This window comes from Pogoniulus pusillus, chromosome 3, assembly GCF_015220805.1.
Source record: "Pogoniulus pusillus isolate bPogPus1 chromosome 3, bPogPus1.pri, whole genome shotgun sequence".
Taxonomy (NCBI): Eukaryota; Metazoa; Chordata; class Aves; order Piciformes; family Lybiidae; genus Pogoniulus; species Pogoniulus pusillus.
Genome location: NC_087266.1, coordinates 1259057 through 1279853, shown reverse-complemented (window position 1 = coordinate 1279853; position 20797 = coordinate 1259057). Strand labels below are relative to the sequence as shown.

The following is a 20797-nucleotide window of genomic DNA, read 5'->3' as shown; positions in this document are numbered from 1 at the left end:
CAGTTCCAAGAAGGAGGTTTCAGCTCTGCTGCTGATCCGTGCCAAGGTGACGGCTGTAAGGTGGCAGCTTTCCTTCTTCCTCAGGGATGTCAGAGAATCCAAGAGTTCACTGCTAGCAAGTCTGTCCAACACATCCTTGCACAATTCCTACTAAATGACACCTGCTCCTTCCAGAATCCCCTTCAAAGCAGCCTGAAACCTGCTCAAACCCAACAAAGCAGCATCAAAGACGACAAACCTCTTGAGATGCAGGGCCAGGGAAGTTTGGGATGTGCTGCTCTAAGGTGTGCAGAATGAACACCAGCAGTGTCATACAACTTCATTAGACAGAAACTAGACAACATCCATAGACAGGGGGAAAAGAAGAAGAAGAAAAGCAATGTAAGAGCCATGGAAGTGTAGAGGAGTGAGGGAGTAAGGGTGGATTTCACTCCAGGCACTAGAAAAGGCAATGTGAACTGCAGCAGCATGCAGCTGGAACTGCCTTGGCCATTTGCAGTCTCACTCTCACAAGATCTGTAAGGCAGGCAAGGCAAAGCACCAGAAGTTGAGGTTAATTCATGCTTAGAAGGATAGAGGCAGAAATGACAGGGTCAGAGTTAACACAGGAAGGGCTGCTACAGAGGTGTGCAAGGTCTTGGCCCTCTGCAATGAAGGAAGAAGCCAATTGCTGTTGTTCCTCTAAAGATAAAAAGCATCACTGACAAATTCACTGTGAGTGGGAAGCTAACAGCAGCATGAAATCACCACCAGAGCTCATCCAGCTCTCTTCTAAAGCCTGACAATGGAGTTCAAGAGCTGGGGGGGAAAGGACAATGGAATTCAAGAGCTGGGGGGGAAAGGACAATGAAATTCAAGAGCTGGAGGGGGAAAGGACAATGGAGTTCAAGAGCTGGGGGGGGAAAGGACAATGAAATTCAAGAGCTGGGGGGGGAAAGGACAATGAAATTCAAGAGCTGGGGGGGAAAGGACAATGGAGTTCAAGAGCTGGGGGGAAAGGACAATGAAATTCAAGAGCTGGGGGGGAAAGGACAATGGAGTTCAAGAGCTGGGGGGAAAGGACAATGAAATTCAAGAGCTGGAGGGGGAAAGGACAATGGAATTCAAGAGCTGGGGGGGAAAGGACAATGGAATTCAAGAGCTGGGGGGGAAAGGACAATGGAATTCAAGAGCTGGGGGGGGAAAGGACAATGAAATTCAAGAGCTGGGGGGGAAAGGACAATGGAGTTCAAGAGCTGGGGGGAAAGGACAATGAAATTCAAGAGCTGGAGGGGGAAAGGACAATGGAATTCAAGAGCTGGGGGGGAAAGGACAATGGAATTCAAGAGCTGGGGGGGGGAAAGGACAATGAAATTCAAGAGCTGGGGGGGAAAGGACAATGGAGTTCAAGAGCTGGGGGGAAAGGACAATGAAATTCAAGAGCTGGAGGGGGAAAGGACAATGGAATTCAAGAGCTGGGGGGGAAAGGACAATGGAATTCAAGAGCTGGGGGGGAAAGGACAATGAAATTCAAGAGCTGGAGGGGGAAAGGACAATGGAGTTCAAGAGCTGGAGGGGGAAAGGACAATGGAATTCGGGGGAACAACAAACAAATAAACAACTCTCCCCCCCCCCCAAAAAACCCAACACCCACCCCCTCCAAGCACCTCCTAGTTGTAACTGTGTAGCAGAAGCAATTAATTTCCCAGAACTAATTAATTTCCCTAGAAGATGGCACTGCAGAGATGCCTCATCAACAGCAGTGCTCTTCCAGCACACTCTGGCTCCTGCAATTACAGGGAAACCAAACAGAGCTCCCCCTCACCCCCCAGCTCCTCTCCAAGATCCTCCAGCAAAGAACCAAACTAAGGCCACCAAAGTAAAGGGTTTGGGGGGATTTAAATGAACCATCTCATACCTAGCAGATGTCACAGTTGGCTGTTGATATGTCTTGTGGCTGATTGGCCAGGGCTGGGTGCTAGCTTGGGCTGGCTGAGCTTGGAGCTCTCTTCCAACCTGCCTGATTCTATTCTACTGTACTCTGCTCTATTCTACTCAGGCTCACAGGATGTTAGGGGTTGGAAGGGACCCAAGGATATCATCCAGTCCAACCCCCCTGCCAGAGCAGGACAATGCTATCTAGCACAGATGACAGAGGAACACATCCAGCAACACATCTGTTCAAGAACAGACTGGATGAGGCACTTAGTGCCACGGTCTGGTTGGTTGGGCAGGGCTGGGTGCTAGGTTGGGCTGGCTGAGTTTGGAGATCCCTTCCAACCTGCTTGATTCTCTGATTCCCTGCTCCTATTCTGGGATTCTTTCCCAAGTTGATGACATCAATAAACACTGAGCAAGAAGATGTGTGCTGGAAGCAGCCTGGAGGTGAAGAGGCAGGCACTTCAGTTTTTCAGCTACATTTTTAACACAGGTCTCATATTTCTTGACCAAAAATACCCCAAACCAAACCCCAATAATAATTGGATAATTAAAGACACTTGATCCAAGATGCCATTCTCCTACCTCTATGGAAGTTATTGCAGCCTCTTTCAGCCTGAGGATCACTCAGCTTTCCCAGCAGAGCTGCTGACCTTGCCCATGGCACTGGAGCCTACTGACCTTTAACATGTTCAGTCAGGGATCTTGATAGTGGTTGGCTGAATACAGGCTGGAATGAGAGGGCCAGTGGCATCCTGGCCTGCATCAGGAATGGTGTGGTCAGCAGGAGCAGGGAGGTCATTCTGCCCCTGTACTCTGCACTGGTCAGACCACACCTCGAGTACTGCGTTCAGTTCTGGGCCCCCCAGTTTAGGAGGGACATTGAGATGCTTGAGCGTGTCCAGAGAAGGGCGACGAGGCTGGGGAGAGGCCTTGAGCACAGCCCTACGAGGAGAGGCTGAGGGAGCTGGGATTGGTTAGCCTGGAGAAGAGGAGGCTCAGGGGTGACCTTATTGCTGTCTACAACTACCTGAAGGGTGGTTGTGGCCAGGGGGAGGTTGCTCTCTTCTCTCAGGTGGCCAGCACCAGAACAAGAGGACACAGCCTCAGGCTGCACCAGGGGAGATTTAGGCTGGAGGTGAGGAGAAAGTTCTTCCCTGAGAGAGTCATTGGGCACTGGAATGGGCTGCCCGGGGAGGTGGTGGAGTCGTCGTCCCTGGGGCAGTTCAAGGCAAGGTTGGATGTGGCACTTGGTGCCATGGTCTGGCCTTGAGCTCTGTGGTAAAGGGTTGGACTTGATGATCTGTGAGGTCTCTTCCAACCTTGGTGATACTGTGATACTGTGATACTGTGATCACTGAAGTCACTCAAGGTCCAGGCTGGGAGGTGACTGCTGGAGAGCAGTCCCAAGGAGAGGGAGCTGGCAGTGCTGGGGGAGAACATCCATGGCACAGCAATGTGCCCTGGGGGCCAAGAGGCCAATGGGGTCCTGGGGGGCATTGAGCAGAGAGTGTCCAGCAGAGCCAGGGAGGTTCTCCTGCCCCTCTGCTCTGCCCTGATAAGACCTTATCTCAAGCACTGCCTTTAGTTTTGGGCTCCCCAGTTGCAGAGGCACAGGGATCTGCTGGAGAGGGTCCAGAGGAGGGCTAGGAGGAAGAGGAAGGGACTGGAGGGCACTGCCTGGTGAGGAGAGGCTGAGGGCCCTGGGGCTGCTTAGTCTGGAGAAGAGAAGACTCAGAGGGGATTGAATCAATGTCTGTAACTATCTGTGGGATGGGGGTCAGGAGGGAGGGACAGGCTCTGCTCACTGCTCCCTGGCACAGGACAAGCAGCAATGGATGGAAGCTGCAGCACAGGAGGTTCCAGCTCAGCACAAGGGGGAACTTCTTGCCTGGAAGGGTCCCAGAGCCCTGGCACAGGCTGCCCAGAGAGGCTGTGGAGTCTCCTTCTCTGGAGCCTTTCCAGGCCTGTCTGGATGTGTTGCTGTGTGCCCTGAGCTGGATTGTGTGGTGCTGCTCTGGCAGGGGGTTGGAGTCGATGCTCTCCTTGGGTCCCTTCCCACCCCTGACACCTGTGAGCCTGTGAAGGTTAAGCACCTTTTGCTAGCCCTGAGGTTTAGGTCTGTTTGATCCCCAGAGTCCAGGGTGAGAACAAAAGCTGTGATTTCCCTTGGAGACTCACATGGTTGTTACTGATGGAGACAGAGGATGAAAATAGCAGGGAGGGGGAAAAGACATTAAAGGGAGCAGAGCATTTCAGTCAGCACTGATTGTACAGCAGTCAGGACTTTGTGCCCTGGGAGGCAGCTTTATAGCTGCCCTGCTGCTGTGGGCATGTGTTCAATCAATGCAGAATGGGATTTCAATCAGTTTGAACACTTCTCTCTCTCTCTCTCTCTCTCTCTCTCTCTCTCTCTCTCTTCCCTTCATGGTAGAAAAAGATAACTCCATCAGAGCCTCAAAAGCAGACAAGAACTGCACAGCATGGCAGCAGGGAGGCCTTCAGCCAGACTCTTGGCACCTCAAGACCTGAGGAGTCAAAGTCACAGGAGAAACCAGAGAGTCTGTCCCTGCCCACTAACCCCCAAAGTTTGGTTTCAAAGAGCTGGTCAACTTTCCACAGGGTAACCTCGTGAGGGACAGATGAGGAGCAAGCAAAGTGCTGCCAATTGGAGTTTTGGAGTATTCTCAACATCAGTCTTGGTCTTTCCTCTTCCTTCAGTACTCCTGAATGAGAAGCTGCTTCTGAAAGTCAGACCAAGACTTAAGACTTGTAAAATAAGGGAAAGACATGAACTGAAAGCTGAACTGGCACACAGAGAGTCACAGAAGAGCAGAGAGGGGAAATTCCCTCCCACAAATCGCTGGCCACAGTGCCTTGAATGCAGCCCAATTGCCCTTCTGGGCTGTCACAGAACCATAGAATCAGGCAGGCTGGCAGAGAGCTCCAAGCTCAGCCAGCCCAACCTAGCACCCAGCCCTGCACAACCAACCAGACCATGGCACTAAGTGCCCCAGCCAGGCTTGGCTTCAGCACCTCCAGCCACGGCCACTCCACCACCTCCCTGGGCAGCCCATTCCAGTGCCAATCACTCTCTCTGCCAGCAACTTCCTAACAACATCCAGCCTAGACCTGCCCTGCCACAGCTTCAGACTCTGTCCCCTCCTTGTGTTGCTGCTTGCCTGGCAGCAGAGCCCAACCCCACCTGGCTACAGCCTCCCTGCAGGCAGCTGCAGGCAGCAATCAGCTCTGCCCTGAGCCTCCTCTGCTGCAGGCTGCACACCCCCAGCTCCCTCAGCCTCTCCTCACAGGGCTGTGCTCCAGGCCCCTCCCCAGCCTTGCTGCCCTGCTCCAAACACCTTCCAGCACCTCAGCAGCTCTCTGCAATTCAGGAGCTCACAGCTGGACACAGCACTCCAGGGGTGGCCTGAGCAGTGCTGAGCACAGGGGCACAAGAACCTCCCTTGTCCTGCTGCCCACACTGCTGCTGAGCCAGCCCAGGATGCCATTGGCTCTGCTGCCCACCTGGGCACTGCTGCCTCAGCTTCAGCTCCTCTCTGCCAGCACCCCCAGGGCCCTCTCTGCCTGGCTGCTCTCAGCCACTCTGGACCCAGCCTGTAGTGCTGCTTGGGGTTGCTGTGGCCAAAGTGCAGAACCCTGCACTTGGCCTTGTTCAGCAGAGGGGGAGAATCCCCTCCCTGGCCCTGCTGGCCACACTGCTGCTGCTGCAGCCCAGGCTCTGCTTGGCTTTCTGGGCTGCAAGTGCACACTGCTGTCTCCTGTGGAGCTTCTCCTCCACCAGCACCCCCAAGTCCCTCTCCTCAGGGCTGCTCTCCAGCCTGGCACTGCCCAGCCTGCATTTGTGCTTGCCATTGCCTCCACCCAGCTGCAGGACCTTGCCCTTGCTCTTGTTGAACCTCCTGAGCTTGGCTTGTGCCCACCTCTGCAGCCTGTGCAGCTCCCTCTGGATGGATCCTGCCCTCCAGCCTGGCTGCTGCAGCACACAGCTTGGTGTGGGCAGCAAACCTGCTGAGGCTGCACTCAGTGCCTCTGCCCATGGCACCCACAAAGCTGTTGAACAAGACTGGTGCCAGGACTGATCCCTGAGGGACTCCTCTTGTCCCTGGCCTGCACTTGGCCATGGAGATACTGACAAACACTCTTTGGGTGCAGCCATCAAGCCAATTCTGTACCCATCCAGAGGTGTCCACCCATCAAACCCATACCCCAACTGAAAATGCCAAGGAGGCTGTGGGCGAGCAGGAGAGAACAAAGGCCTAAACCAACCACCACATACTCCATGGAGTGTATAAAAGGGGAGGATAAAGCAGCTGAAGGCTGAGCATGGAGCCGCTGAGCAGCCAGGCGAGTGCCCAGCTCGGCCGCTGCCAGCCTGCTGCTGGCATTCACTTACTACCACCACGAGCTGAAACCACAGAGAGGACAACAACTGAATGGTAAATGAAAACCAACAGAAGGTTTGCAACCCACTCCAGACCTGGTTACTTTGTGTGTGTGTGTGTGTGACCAGCACGAAGTATCAGCTCAGGCCCATCAGCTATACATTATGTACAGAAAAAATAATGTATTGGCTCTCAGATCTTTGTTTTAACAACTTAGAATAAAGCTGTACTAAACATTATTCCCCTGGTGTGCCAGCTCTGTGCTCTGTGCTGGCCAGCTGGCCCTAGAAGCACAGAGAAGTCCTTGTCATAGGGAAGGGACTTGAATTGATCCATAATTGTGACACTTCAAGCCACAGTTAACTGCTGAATCGCTTGGTTCGGCCAGGGCTAGGTGGTGGTGTGCGACTGCTGGGGTGCTTGGTCAAAGCTTCTTGGGTGGTTCCACAAGGAGGACAGGCCAGATTCCAAAAACAAACTGTCAGGAAGAAAAATAAGAAGAGGGGGGGAAAGAGATTGCCTGGACTGTTAATGGCACTTGGAACAGAAATCAAACGCTGCTGAGCACCGCTCCGACTGCGCTGCTGGGGATGTTAGGTAGCACTCAGAGGCAGTGCTCATCAGCAGGCATCAGGAAGCCCCAACAGAAGAGAATCACAGAATCAAGCAGGGTGGAAGAGACCTCCAAGCTCATCCAGTCCAACCTAGCACCCAGCCCTGTCCCTCTTTAGGAAGAGGTTCTTCCCCATGAGGGTGGTGGAACACTGCAACAGGGAGGTAGCTGAGCCCCCATTCCTGGCTGTATTCAAGGTGAGGCTCCACAGGGCTCTGAGCAACCTCATCTAGCTGAGGATGTTCCTGCTGACTGCAGAGGGGCTTGGGCTAGATGAGATTTAATCAATGGCTGTAGCTATCTGAGGGCCAGGAGGGGGGGACAGGCTCTGCCCACTGCTCCCTGGCACAGGACAAGCAGCAATGGATGGAAGCTGCAGCACAGGAGGTTCCAGCTCAGCACAAGGGGGAACTTCTTGCCTGGAAGGGTCCCAGAGCCCTGGCACAGGCTGCCCAGAGAGGCTGTGGAGTCTCCTTCTCTGGAGCCTTTCCAGACCTGTCTGGATGTGTTCCTGTGTGCCCTGAGCTGGATTGTGTGGTCCTGCTATGGCAGGGGGTTGGACTGGATGAGCTCTTTGGGTCCCTTCCCACCCCTGACATCCTGTGAGCCTGTGAAAAGATCTTCTCCAACCTAAACCATTCTGCACTTCTATGACTGTACTTGGTGCCAGGGCAGTGGTCAAAGTGCCAGGGCCTAGGAGGTCACTGTGGCTGATGCCAGAGCCCATGTGATCCAGGTGCTGCTGCCAGTTCCCAGTTCCCAGCTGGTGATGCTGGTGCTTGGGCAGCCCCAGTTCCCTGACCCACCTGGGTAGTGCCAGCCTCTCTTGCTGCTGCTGGGCCTAATTCCCAGATGATGACAGGTCTGGAGTCTTTCCAGGCCTGTCTGGATGTATTCCTCTGTGACCTGAGCTAGATTGTGTGGTCCTGCTCCAACGGGGGGGTTGGACTCGATGAGCTCTTTGGGTCCCTTCCCACCCCTGACATCCTGTGAGCCTGTGGCCTTTGGAGGTGTCTTCCAACCCAGCCCATTCCATGCTTCTAAGCTCAAAGGAGAAGATATCCAAATGCTGCCCTGCATGAGTGGACACAAAATATTGCCTGCTTACCTTCACCTTTGGCCTGTGCTTCAGGAAGAGTGTCCTTGTGTATAAACTGAGGAGAAGAAGAAAAGAATGGTTCAAATTTCATGTTTCAGACAGCATACCAAAGAATCAAGACAGACTAAGCCCAGTTTTAGTGTCCAACTGGAGAAGGTTTCCTTCTGTGGCTGCAGAGCTCCCATTCTGCCTAGATTCAGCCTACAGTAAATCCCTCTGTGGTAGGCCATGGTTAGCAAACTAATCTACCCTCTCAGCCATGTGGGTGGAAGGGGAGAGAGGCAGGGAAGTAAATACTCCCTCTGCTATGGAATAGACTAAACAGGGGCCAGAGCCTGTCACTGAGGAGGGATGGAACTAAATCAGTGTACCACAAAACACAGCAGATGTTAGAGGGGTGGTGGGGAAGCAGCACAGCTTCATTCTGCACCTGCATCCCTTTCCAGCTCCATGCCCAGGTGGAGACAGGTGACAAGTAGTGTCCCTCAGGGGTCTGGACTGGGACCAGGCTTGTGCAATGATCTTCATCAATGACACAGACAGTGAGACTGAGGCACCCTCAGCAAGTCTGCTGACAATCACAGAATCATAGAATCAAGCAGGTTGGGAGAGAGCTCCAAGCTCAGCCTGCCCAACCTAGCACCCAGCCCTGCCCAACCAACCAGACCATGGCACTGAGTGCTCCAGCCAGGCTTGGCTGCAACACCTCCAGGCATGGAGACTCCAGCACTGGACTGGATGAGCCTGGAGGTCTCTTCCAACCTGGCTGATTCTATGACTCTGTGCTGTTGGGTGATAGGTTGGGCTTGATGGTCTCGAAGGTGTTTTCCAACCTGATTAATTCTGTTGTTCTGTGAAGTTCAGTGGCAAAACATCATCTCATGAGGTGATGAACTAAGCACAGAAGCCCTCCAGCTCCCAGCCTGTAGCTGGGTGTTGTTCCCGGTTCCACTAGATGGTGGTGCAGAGCAAACAGAGAGACACAAACCAGCTGTCTGCAGACTCTCTTAAGCCAGGCTGTGGTTTAAGCCTCCTGCCACAAAGAATATCCTGGGAGCTGGGGGTGTGCAGCCTGCAGCAGAGGAGGCTCAGGGCAGAGCTCATTGCTGTCTGCAGGGAGGCTGTAGCCAGGTGGGGTTGGGCTCTGCTGCCAGGCAAGCAGCAAGAGAAGAAGGGGACAGAGTCTGAAGCTGTGGCAGGGCAGGTCTAGGCTGGATGTTGTTAGGAAGTTGCTGGCAGAGAGAGTGATTGGCACTGGAATGGGCTGCCCAGGGAGGTGGTGGAGTGGCTGTGGCTGGAGGTGTTGCAGCCAAGCCTGGCTGGGGCACTTAGTGCCATGGTCTGGTTGGTTGGGCAGGGCTGGGTGCTAGGTTGGGCTGGATGAGCTTGGAGCTCTCTTCCAACCTGCCTGATTCTGTGATCCTATGGCTAACATGCAGTTCAGGAACCATCTCCTACCTTAGCAGGATGTGGAGGTAAGAGCCCAGGCCTGTCAGAATGTGCCACCATGCATGGAACTGGGTCACAGCTCCCACAACTGGAGGCATCTTCTCTCGCAGTGCTCTGGAAGAAAAACACCAAGCAATTAGTTTTGCCCACACAGTGAGTGATCAGTCACTTCTGGACTCATTTTTCAGGCACCCCACAGTCCCAAAGCAGTTCTACCATCCTCCTCCTCCAACTCCTGTGAACAGAGGATGAAATGCTGAGTTTAAGGTCTGAGAGAAGAACCAGGATCCATCAGACATGACCACTTGCCACCTGGCAAACACATCACCTACTGTCCAGTCTGGCTTTTCCCAGAGGTGCACAAGAGGCAATGGCAGCAAGCTGCAGCACAGAAGACTCCCTGTGAGCAGAAGGAAAAGCTTTTTCACTGTCAGGGTGACAAAACACTGGGGCAGGCTGCCCAGAGAGCTTCTGCAGTCTCCATCTCTGGAGGCATTCAAAAGCTGCCTGCATGCATTTCTGTGTAACCTGCTCCAGGTGATCCTGCTCTGGCAGGGGGGGTTGGACTTGATGGTCTTTCAAAGGCCCTTCCAGCCCCTAATGCTGTGTGATTCTGGGATCTGTGGAAGCTCAGCTTGCTTTGTCTCTGTGCAGAGGGCAAACCCAGGGGTTTAGTGAGGAAGGAATGAAAGCAGAGTCTCTCTGCTCTGCCCTAGGCAGTACTGGGGCCCCTCCTGGCTTCTTTCAGACAGGGAACTACTAGGGAGAGTCCAGTGGAGACTACAAAGATGAGGAGAGGACTGAAACACCTCTGTAAGGAGAAAAGGCTGAGAGACCTGGGACTGTTTAGCTTGGAGAAGACTGAGAAGGGATCTGACCACAGAATCAATCAATCTGCCTGGCTGCTCTCAGCCACTCTGGCCCCAGCCTGCAGTGCTGCTTGGGGTTGTTGTGGCCAAAGTGTAGAACCCTGCACTTGGCCTTGATCAGTCTCATCCCATTGGCCTCTGCCCACCCACCCAGCCTGGCCAGGTCCCTCTGCAGGGCTCTGCTACCCTGCAACAGCTCCACAGCTGCTCCTAGCTTGGTGCCATCTGCAAACTCACTGCTGCTAGACTCAATGCCCTGCTCCAGATCATCACTAAAGCTATTGAACAGGTCTGTGCCCAGCTCTGATCCCTGGGACACACCACTGGTGCCAGCTGCCAGCTGGATGTGGCACCATTCACCACCACTCTCTGGGCCCAGCCCTCCAGCCAGTTCTTGACCCATACCAGAGTGAATCTGTCCCAGCCAGGAGCTGCCTGTGGCAGAAGGTGCCAAAGGCTTTGCTGCAGCTCAGGCAGAAGCTATCAGCACTTCTTGCTGTCTCCCTAGACAAACCCTTGAGCCTTTTCTCTTTCCAGCCCTGCACATTTCACACACTGCTGCATTCTCAGCACTTCTGAAGCATTTTCACAGGCTCACAGAAGATGTCTGCTTGGAAAAGACCAAAGATCATCCAGTCTAGCCCTCAACCTCCTGCAGGCTCAACACTAACCCATGTGTCTCCTACCCTCCAACAGCTCCCAGCACTGCAGGGAGGATCTCAACAGAGCAAAGTGGTGAAGTTTCCTCCCTCCAGTTGCTGGCCACAGTGCCTCTGATGCAGCCCAACTGTCCTTCTGGGCTGTCAGAAGGTGAGTTCCTACAAGCTTTGTCTAGAAGCCTCTTTTACCCCCTGTGATAATATGTTGAACAGAGAGAAAGTCCTTCCTGGTCTCCTCTGCTAAGCCAGAAGTCTCAAGGCTAAGGCTGGCAGCCAAGCACAGTGGACTGGCTGACAGAGTGACTGCCCAGGCAGCTGCTGTTTGCTGCTGACAGAGATGGCAACAGACACTGCTTTAACCTGCAGAACTCTTGCTGATGATATTCCCCTTGGAAATGGCAAAGGCAGAAAACAACTCACACTTAGGGGAAAAAAAAGCAGGGTAAAAACCTCATTCAGATGAAATCAAGTGTGAAGAGCAAGGCTCAGCAGGCCAGAGATGCTCCAGAGTTACTCCAGGGACATTACTTTCCCTCAATTTAAGCTGAAGCTAAAGGGAAATCTAATTTCATTTTTCAAAGTAAATCTATTCAAGGATGACAAAAAAAAGACTTCAGAGAAATGGTTGAGAGGTGAACTCAGAGAGTCATAGAACCAGGCAGGGCTGGAAGGGAGCACAAGAAGCAGCCAGTGCCAACCCCCTGACATGCCAACCCCCTGGGAGCCTCCTCTGCTCCAGCCTGCACAGCCCCAACTCTTTCAGGCTGTGCTCACAGCAGAGCTGCTGCAGCCTCTCAGCATCCTCCTGGCCCTGCTCTGGACACTCTCCAGCATCTCCACAGCCCTCTTGTCCCAGGGGCTCCAGAGCTGGATGCAGGACTCCAGGTGGGGTCTCAGCAGAGCAGAGCAGAGGGGGAGAATCCCCTCCCTGGCCCTGCTGGCCACACTGCTGCTGCTGCAGCCCAGGCTCTGCTTGGCTTTCTGGGCTGCAAGTGCACACTGCTGGCTCCTGCTGACCTTCTCCTCCAGCAGCACCCCCAAGTCCCTCTGCTCAGGGCTGCTCTCCAGACACTCACTGCCCAGCCTGGAGTTTTGCTTGGCATTGCCTCCACCCAGCTGCAGGACCTTGCCCTTGGTCTTGCTGAACTTCCTGAGCTTGGCTTGTGCCCACCTCTGCAGTCTGTGCAGCTCCCTCAGTCATGAGCAAACTGGAAAAGGCCCTCATGAATGTTTTGCATGCAGCATGCCCTAGAAAGCATGAGATGGAGCTGAATACACACCAGAGGAAGGACAAAGCTTTGTGCTAAAAGATTTTTAAGAGCTCTGTGGACATGCAAGAGCTTACCTCAAAGAGAAAGAGCTCACCTCAGAGTGAAAGAGCTCATCTGAAAATGAAAGAGCTCATTTCAAAGTGAAAGAGCTCATCTCAAAGTGAAAGGGCTCCAAGTGAAGAGCTCATCTCAGAGTGAAAGGGCTCCAAGTGAAGAGTTCATCTCAGAGTGAAAGGGCTCCAAGTAAAGAGTTCATGTCAGAGTGAAAGGGCTCCAAGTGAAGAGCTCATCTCAGAGTAAAAGGGCTCCAAGTAAAGAGCTCACCTCAGAGTGAAAGGGCTCCAAGTGAAGAGTTCATCTCAGAGTGAAAGGGCTCCAAGTGAAGAGCTCATCTCAGAGTGAAAGGGCTCCAAGTAAAGAGCTCACCTCAGAGTGAAAGGGCTCCAAGTAAAGAGCTCACCTCAGAGTGAAAGGGCTCCAAGTGATAGAGCTCATCTCAAAGTGAAAGGGCTCCAAGTGAAGAGCTCATCTCAGAGTGAAAGGGCTCCAAGTAAAGAGCTCACCTCAGAGTGAAAGGGCTCCAAGTGAAGAGCTCATCTCAAAGTGAAAGGGCTCCAAGTGAAGAGCTCATCTCAGAGTGAAAGGGCTCCAAGTAAAGAGCTCACCTCAGAGTGAAAGGGCTCCAAGTAAAGAGCTCACCTCAGAGTGAAAGGGCTCCAAGTGATAGAGCTCATCTCAAAGTGAAAGGGCTCCAAGTGAAGAGCTCATCTCAGAGTGAAAGGGCTCCAAGTAAAGAGCTCACCTCAGAGTGAAAGGGCTCCAAGTGATAGAGCTCATCTCAAAGTGAAAGGGCTCCAAGTGAAGAGCTCATCTCAGAGTGAAAGGGCTCCAAGTGAAGAGCTCACCTCAGAGTGAAAGGGCTCCAAGTAAAGAGCTCATCTCAAAGTGAAAGGGCTCCAAGTGAAGAGCTCATCTCAGAGTGAAAGGGCTCCAAGTAAAGAGCTCACCTCAGAGTGAAAGGGCTCCAAGTAAAGAGCTCATCTCAGAGTGAAAGGGCTCCAAGTGATAGAGCTCATCTCAAAGTGAAAGGGCTCCAAGTGAAGAGCTCATCTCAGAGTGAAAGGGCTCCAAGTAAAGAGCTCACCTCAGAGTGAAAGGGCTCCAAGTGATAGAGCTCACCTCAAAGTGAAAGGGCTCCAAGTGAAGAGCTCATCTCAGAGTGAAAGGGCTCCAAGTAAAGAGCTCATCTCAGAGTGAAAGGGCTCCAAGTAAAGAGCTCACCTCAGAGTGAAAGGGCTCCAAGTGAAGAGCTCATCTCAAAGTGAAAGGGCTCCAAGTGAAGAGCTCATCTCAGAGTGAAAGGGCTCCAAGTAAAGAGCTCACCTCAGAGTGAAAGGGCTCCAAGTGATAGAGCTCATCTCAAAGTGAAAGGGCTCCAAGTGAAGAGCTCATCTCAGAGTGAAAGGGCTCCAAGTGAAGAGCTCACCTCAGAGTGAAAGGGCTCCAAGTAAAGAGCTCATCTCAAAGTGAAAGGGCTCCAAGTGAAGAGCTCATCTCAGAGTGAAAGGGCTCCAAGTAAAGAGCTCACCTCAGAGTGAAAGGGCTCCAAGTAAAGAGCTCACCTCAGAGTGAAAGGGCTCCAAGTGATAGAGCTCATCTCAAAGTGAAAGGGCTCCAAGTGAAGAGCTCATCTCAGAGTGAAAGGGCTCCAAGTAAAGAGCTCACCTCAGAGTGAAAGGGCTCCAAGTGATAGAGCTCACCTCAAAGTGAAAGGGCTCCAAGTGAAGAGCTCATCTCAGAGTGAAAGGGCTCCAAGTAAAGAGCTCATCTCAAAGTGAAAGGGCTCCAAGTGAAGAGCTCATCTCAGAGTGAAAGGGCTCCAAGTGAAGAGCTCACCTCAAAGTGAAAGGGCTCCAAGTGAAGAGCTCATCTCAGAGTGAAAGGGCTCCAAGTGAAGAGCTCACCTCAAAGTGAAAGAACAAAGCGAAGGAGCTCACCTTGAAGTGCAGGAGCTCAGCACAAAGTGAAAGCACTCACCTCAATTTATCACAGAAGATGTTGTCCACATTCCAGAGGAAGAATCCCATTAGAAAGACAGTTAGAGATGTGTAGCCCAGCCCTCTGAGCCACGGGTATACCCTGCAGGGAGGGAAAGGAGGCAGCTTAGGTCAGAGTGCTCTCCAGGCAGCTGTAACACACCTCAGTGCTGTGCCACACAAATGCACTGCCTTTTCCTTGTTGGTTTTCCAAAGGAAAAGTATCAGCTGCAGTGCTCCACCTGGACTGCTGCATCCAGCTCTGGAGCCCCTGGGACAAGAGGGATGTGGAGATGCTCAGCTCCCTGCTGCAGTGCCCCAGAAGCTCCAGAGAGCTGCAGCAGTAGCTTGTGTGTCACTTAGTCAAGCACAGGCATCTGAAGAGGTCCAAACCAAGGCAATCTGAACTAGTTCACTGGGGAGCTGTCAAGGCATTCTCTAGTACTAACCAGCCATAACTGTGCTGCCTTCTGGAGCCCCTGGGACAAGAGGGCTGTGGAGATGCTGGAGAGTGTCCAGAGCAGGGCCAGGAGGATGCTGAGAGGCTGCAGCAGCTCTGCTGTGAGCACAGCCTGAAAGAGTTGGGGCTGTGCAGGCTGGAGCAGAGGAGGCTCCCAGGGGACCTTCTTGTGGCCTTCCAGCATCTGAAGGGGGCTCCAAAAAAGCTGGGGAGGGACTTTTGAGGGTGTGAGGGAGTGTCAGGAGTGGGGGGAATGGAGCAAAGGTGGAGGTGAGGAGAGTGAGGCTGGAGGTGAGGAGGAAGTTGTTGAGCAGGAGAGTGGTGAGAGGCTGGACTGGGTTGCCCAGGGAGGGGGTTGAGGCCCCATGGCTGGAGGTGTTTGAGGCCAGGCTGGCTGAGGCTGTGTGCAGCCTGCTCTAGGGTAGGGTGTCCCTGGGCATGGCAGGGGGTTAGCACTGCCTGCTCCTTGTGCTCCCTTCCAGCCCTGACTGATTGTCTGACTCTAAGCCAGGACATGGAGGAACACTAAACAGCCTGTTACACATGCTGGTAATTAAGTAATTACAGCTGGGATTGCTCAGGGAATAAGTGGTGGTGTTTGTACAAGACTGAGCAAGAGGCTGGCACCACTCAGTGGGAACAGAGAACGTTTGCCAGGCTGCAATCTCAGGAAGGAAGCAGATGCAAGCAAGAGATGAGCAGTGCGTGGGAAACGGGCAGGAAGAGCAACAAATGATGAGGAGAGGAGGAAGCAGCAGCCTGGGAGGTTGTTCTTTGAGATTTTCCTTCTCAACTCAGAGTGACTTCAACCTCTGCACTAAGAAATGTGAGTGATAGGAAGTGAATACTTCTGCTGAGGCAGGAAGGAACAGCATCAGCAGGAGCAGGGCTCGAGCAGGGCATGGGCAAGTGCTGGCACTGCCGGCTCAAAGACAGCAACATGTCTGAGCAGTGCTCACAGGATGGTCTGGGGTGGAAGGAACCTTTCAAGCTCCTCTAGCCCAACCTCCCTGCAATGAGGAGGGCCATCTTTAACTAGATCCAAAAGCAACTTCTAGAGAAAAGATGCCTTCAGGTTGGCACAGCTTCCCCAGTGACTCTGATCTAAAATGAGGAGTAGCTCAGTTAAAACTTCCAAGCAGTTTGAACCTCTTTGTCTCCCCATGCCAACTAACCTAACCAAGAGGAGAGGTAAGTCTTTGCAGGTTGCAGTGAAGCAGGGGAGTGATTAAGAGAACAGACTTCAGATCCCAAAACCGAAAGCAACAGAGTAGGTGGAACTTCAGAGGCAGAATGTGCTGGAGGCAGTGCAGGATAGCCTGGGAAGGAGGGTATCAGAGGTACCAACAGTGACAGACAGACAGACCTGGGGCTGTGTGACTGGAAACCTGCCACACTGGGGGGATGGGTTGATAGCTGACTGAGCAGCAGCGTGCCCAGGTGGCCAAGAAAGCCAACAGCATCCTGGCTTGTACTAGAGACACTGTGGCCAGCAGGGACAGGGAGGCCTTCGGGGTGAAACTGGACAGGGCTCTGAGCAACCTGATTTGGTTAAGGATGTCCCTGCCTACGGCAGGGGGGGCTGGCCTGGATGACCTTTGGAGGTCCCTTCCAACCCAGAACTTCTGTGACCCTGTGACAGGAGGGGATCATCCTCCTGTGCTCAGCACCTCAAGCACCACGTTCAGCTCTTGGCCCCTTACTACAAGAAGGATGTTGAGGTGCTGGAGCATTTCCAGAGAGGGGGAATGAGGCTGGTGAGGAGCCTGGAGCACCCGGGCTGTGAGGAGCAGCTGAGGCTGTGCAGCCTGGAGGAGTTTGAAGTGAGGAGGAGGCAGCCTCATCTTCTCAGAGGCAAGCAACAGGACTAAAGCAAACGGTTCCAAGATGCACCAGGGGAGGCTCAGACTGGTACTAGGAAATATCCTTTTTAGATCTTCACTGAAAGGGCTCTCAAACATCAGCATCTTCTGCTCAGGCCAGTGGTGGTGTCACTGTCCCTGGAGGAGTTTCAGCACCCTGTGAACCTTCTGCTTATGGACATGGGTTAGTGTTGAGCCTGCAGGAGGTTGAGGGCTAGACTGGATGATCTCTGGGGTCTTTTACAAGCAGACATCTTCTATGAGCCTGTGAAAATGCTTCAGAAGTGCTGAGAATGCAGCAGTGTGTGAAATGTACAGGGCTGGAAAGAGAAAAGGCCCAAGGGTTTGTCTAGGGAGACAGCAAGAAGTGCTGATAGCTTCTGCCTTGGCTGCAGCAAAGCCTTTGGCACCTTCTGCCACAGGCACCTCCTGGCACAGCTGGCAGCTCCTGGCTGGGACAGATTCACTCTGGTATGGGTCAAGAACAGGCTGGAGGGCTGGGCCCAGAGTGGTGGTGAATGGTGCCACATGCAGCTGGCACCAGTGGTGTGTCCCAGGGATCAGTGCTGGGCACAGTCTTGTTCAATAGCTATATTGATGATCTGGAGCAGGGCATGGAGTCCAGCAGCAGTGAGGCTGCAGATGACACCAAGCTAGGAGCAGCTGTGGAGCTGTTGGAGGGTAGCAGAGCCCTGCAGAGGGACCTGGCCAGGCTGGATGGGTGGACAGGGGCCAAGGGGATGAGACTGAACAAGGCCAAGTGCAGGGTTCTGCACTTTGGCCACAACAACCCCAAGCAGTGCTACAGGCTGGGGCCAGAGTGGCTGAGAGCAGCCAGGCAGAGAGGGCCCTGGGGGTGCTGGGAGAGAGGAGCTGAAGCTGAGGCAGCAGTGCCCAGGTGGGCAGCAGAGCCAATGGCATCCTGGGCTGGCTCAGGAGCAGTGTGGGCAGCAGGACAAGGGAGGTTCTTGTGCCCACCCCTGTGCTCAGCACTGCTCAGGCCACCCCTGCAGTGCTGTGTCCAGTTGTGGGCTCCTGAATTGCAGAGAGCTGCTGAGGTGCTGGAAGGTGTTTGGAGCAGGGCAGCAAGGCTGGGGAGGGGCCTGGAGCAGAGCCCTGTGAGGAGAGGCTGAGGGAGCTGGGGGTGTGCAGCCTGCAGCAGAGGAGGCTCAGGGCAGAGCTGATTGCTGCCTGCAGCTGCCTGCAGGGAGGCTGTAGCCAGGTGGGGTTGGGCTCTGCTGCCAGGCAAGCAGCAAGAGAAGAAGGGGACAGAGTCTGAAGCTGTGGCAGGGCAGGTCCAGGCTGGATGTTGTTAGGAAGTTGCTGGCAGAGAGAGTGATTGGCATTGGAATGGGCTGCCCAGGGAGGTGGTGGAGTGGCCGTGGCTGGAGGTGCTGCAGCCAAGCCTGGCTGGGGCACTTAGTGCCATGGTCTGGTTGGTTGGGCAGGGCTGGGTGAGCCTGGAGCTCTCTTCCACCACCTCATTGGTGGGCAATCCTCCTAGGACTGCTCTGAGCTAGGTGCAGGACCTGTATACAAACCAGGACCGTGCACCTAAGCAAAAGTTTCCCTTTGCCAGTTCTTCACAGTGAGCTCCCCAAAGCTGACTCCAACCCCAAGCTGCAGCTCAGAGTGCTGAGCTCAGTCACTTACCAGAGCACTATATACACAGATCGTAGAACTATGATGGACACCAGTGTGCCATACATGATCTGCAAACACAAACAGAGAGAGAGGTCAGCAGCTGGACACAACAGACAGTGTACAACATCACAGCAGGGACAAGCAGCCAGTGCTCATTTTCACTTCTGAACTCTCAGACAAAGAGCATCCCCGAAACTTCCCCTCCAGGAAGTCTTCCGTGGAAGATGATCACAAACCATGGCCTTTAGGGAACTGCCACAGAATGGCAGGGGGGAGAAGGGACCTCTGAAGATCCTCTGGAGCCTTGATCCTCTGCTAAAGCAGGGGCATCTGGAGCACACTGCCCAGGATTCTGTCCAGGGGTGGTTTGAATGTCTTCAGAGAAGGAGACTGCACAGCCTCTCTGGGCAGCCTGTTTCAGGGCTCTGGCACTCTCACAGCAAAGATTTTCTTCCTTATGTTTAGGTGGAATCTTCTGTGTCCCAGTTTGTGCCCAGTGCCCCTTGTGCTGATGCTAGACACCACTAAAGAGTCTGGCCTCAGCCACTTGGCCCCCATCCTTCAGATAGTGATAAGCACTGAGAGGATCTCCCTCTGCAGCTGGGTGGAGGCAATGCCAAGCACAACTCCAGGCTGGGCAGTGAGTGGCTGAAGAGCAGCCCTGAGCAGAGGGACTTGGGGGTGCTGCTGGAGGAGAAGGTCAGCAGGAGCCAGCAGTGTGCACTTGCAGCCCAGAAAGCCAAGCAGAGCCTGGGCTGCAGCAGCAGCAGTGTGGCCAGCAGGGCCAGGGAGGGGATTCTCCCCCTCTGCTCTGCTCTGCTGAGACCCCAGCTGGAGTCCTGCATCCAGCTCTGGAGCCCCTGGGACAAGAGGGCTGTGGAGATGCTGGAGAGTGTCCAGAGCAGGGCCAGGAGGATGCTGAGAGGCTGCAGCAGCTCTGCTGTGAGCACAGCCTGAAAGAGTTGGGGCTGTGCAGGCTGGAGCAGAGGAGGCTCCCAGGGGACCTTCTTGTGGCCTTGCAGCATCTGAAGGGGGCTGCAAAAAAGCTGGGGAGGGACTTTGGAGGCTGTGAGGGAGTGTCAGGAGTGGGGGGAATGGAGCAAAGGTGGAGGTGTGGAGAGTGAGGCTGGAGGTGAGGAGGAAGTTGTTGAGCAGGAGAGTGGTGAGAGGCTGGACTGGGTTGCCCAGGGAGGTGGTTGAGGCCCCATGGCTGGAGGTGTTTGAGGCCAGGCTGGCTGAGGCTGTGTGCAGCCTGCTCTAGGGTAGGGTGTCCCTGGGCATGGCAGGGGGTTGGCACTGGCTGCTCCTTGTGCTCCCTCCCAGCCCTGCCTGGTTCTGTGGTTCTGTAATTCTCAGTCTTCTCTTCTCCAGGCTCTCTCAGCCTGTCCTCCTCACAGAAATGCTGCAGTCCCTTCAGCATCTTCACAGCTCCTGCTGGACTCTCTCCAGTAGTCCCTTCTCCCTCTTGAACAGAGTAGCCCAGAACTGGCCACAACACTCCCAATGTGACCTCACTGAGGCAGAGCAGTGGGAGAAGAGAACCTCCCTTGACCTGCTGACTATTCTTAAGGCACCCCAGGTTACCACTGGCCTCTTTGGCTGCCAGAGCACTTTGCTGGCCATTTCCAGCAGGTCCTTCTCTGCAGAGCTGCTCCTTGACTTCACAAAAGAAGTCAGTTGTGTCAAAAGTCTGCTTTCCTCTCCTGAGTTAGGAAGCAAACACCAGATGGCACTGAGCAACCAGCCAGGAATCAGAACGTAGCTGATCCCTCTCCTCTGTGCCTGTGCGCTTCAGCCCAGCATTGCATGAGCATCACCCACACCCACTTTTCAAAGCTTTCCTTCTTTCACTGATGCTTGATTATTTTGTATTCTTTCCTGAGAGCAAACACCTGAACAGACAGAGCAGCTGCATGGAAGAAACCTTCCAGGAGGCTTTTTAAACTCAACTATTAGCAGAGTGTTGGGATTCAAACTAACTATGCAGCAGAAAGGCTGCACGCCCTGAGAAGGTGCAGCAGCAAAAGCTGTGGCTGGCTGTAGGCTTGATGAATGTGAATGCAAGCACCTGACTTCCCCAAAAAGTCAAAGCAATCATTTATTCTCTGCCTCAGGATCTTTGAATCACTCTCTTACAACTCACCTAGCACCATCTGCAAGGCAGACAAGGCTAAAGAAGAAATGGAATGTGGTCAGTCATGCCTGGAAAGTGATGCAGAAGCCTCTGCGGCAGGGAGGGTGTTCAGGCACCACTGACATTCATCATAGGATCACAGAGTCAACCAGGCTGGAAGAGAGCTCCAAGCTCAGCCAGCCCAACCTAGCACCCAGCCCTGCCCAACCAACCAGACCATGGCACTAAGTGCCCCAGCCAGGCTTGGCTGCAACACCTCCAGCCACAGCCACTCCACCACCTCCCTGGGCAGCCCATTCCAATGCCAATCACTCTTTCTGCCAGCAGCTTCCTCCTCACATCCAGCCTAGACCTGCCCTGCCACAGCTTCAGACTCTGTCC

At 53.8% G+C, this 20797-nt stretch overlaps 1 protein-coding gene across 1 annotated transcript in view; it reads right to left on the bottom strand.

Moving 5' to 3' along the window:
• Positions 1 to 6482: 6482 nt before the first annotated feature.
• ACER3 (alkaline ceramidase 3) overlaps positions 6483 to 20797 on the bottom strand; it is a 61287-nt gene continuing 46972 nt past the window's right edge. The window contains exons 7-11 of the mRNA XM_064140200.1: positions 18292 to 18350; positions 14318 to 14419; positions 9491 to 9595; positions 8042 to 8087; positions 6483 to 6798 (exon numbers count right to left, since the gene is read on the bottom strand). Coding sequence (XP_063996270.1) covers positions 6745 to 6798; positions 8042 to 8087; positions 9491 to 9595; positions 14318 to 14419; positions 18292 to 18350 — 366 coding nt within the window. The 3' untranslated portion in view covers positions 6483 to 6744. The remainder of the gene's footprint in view (positions 6799 to 8041; positions 8088 to 9490; positions 9596 to 14317; positions 14420 to 18291; positions 18351 to 20797) is intronic.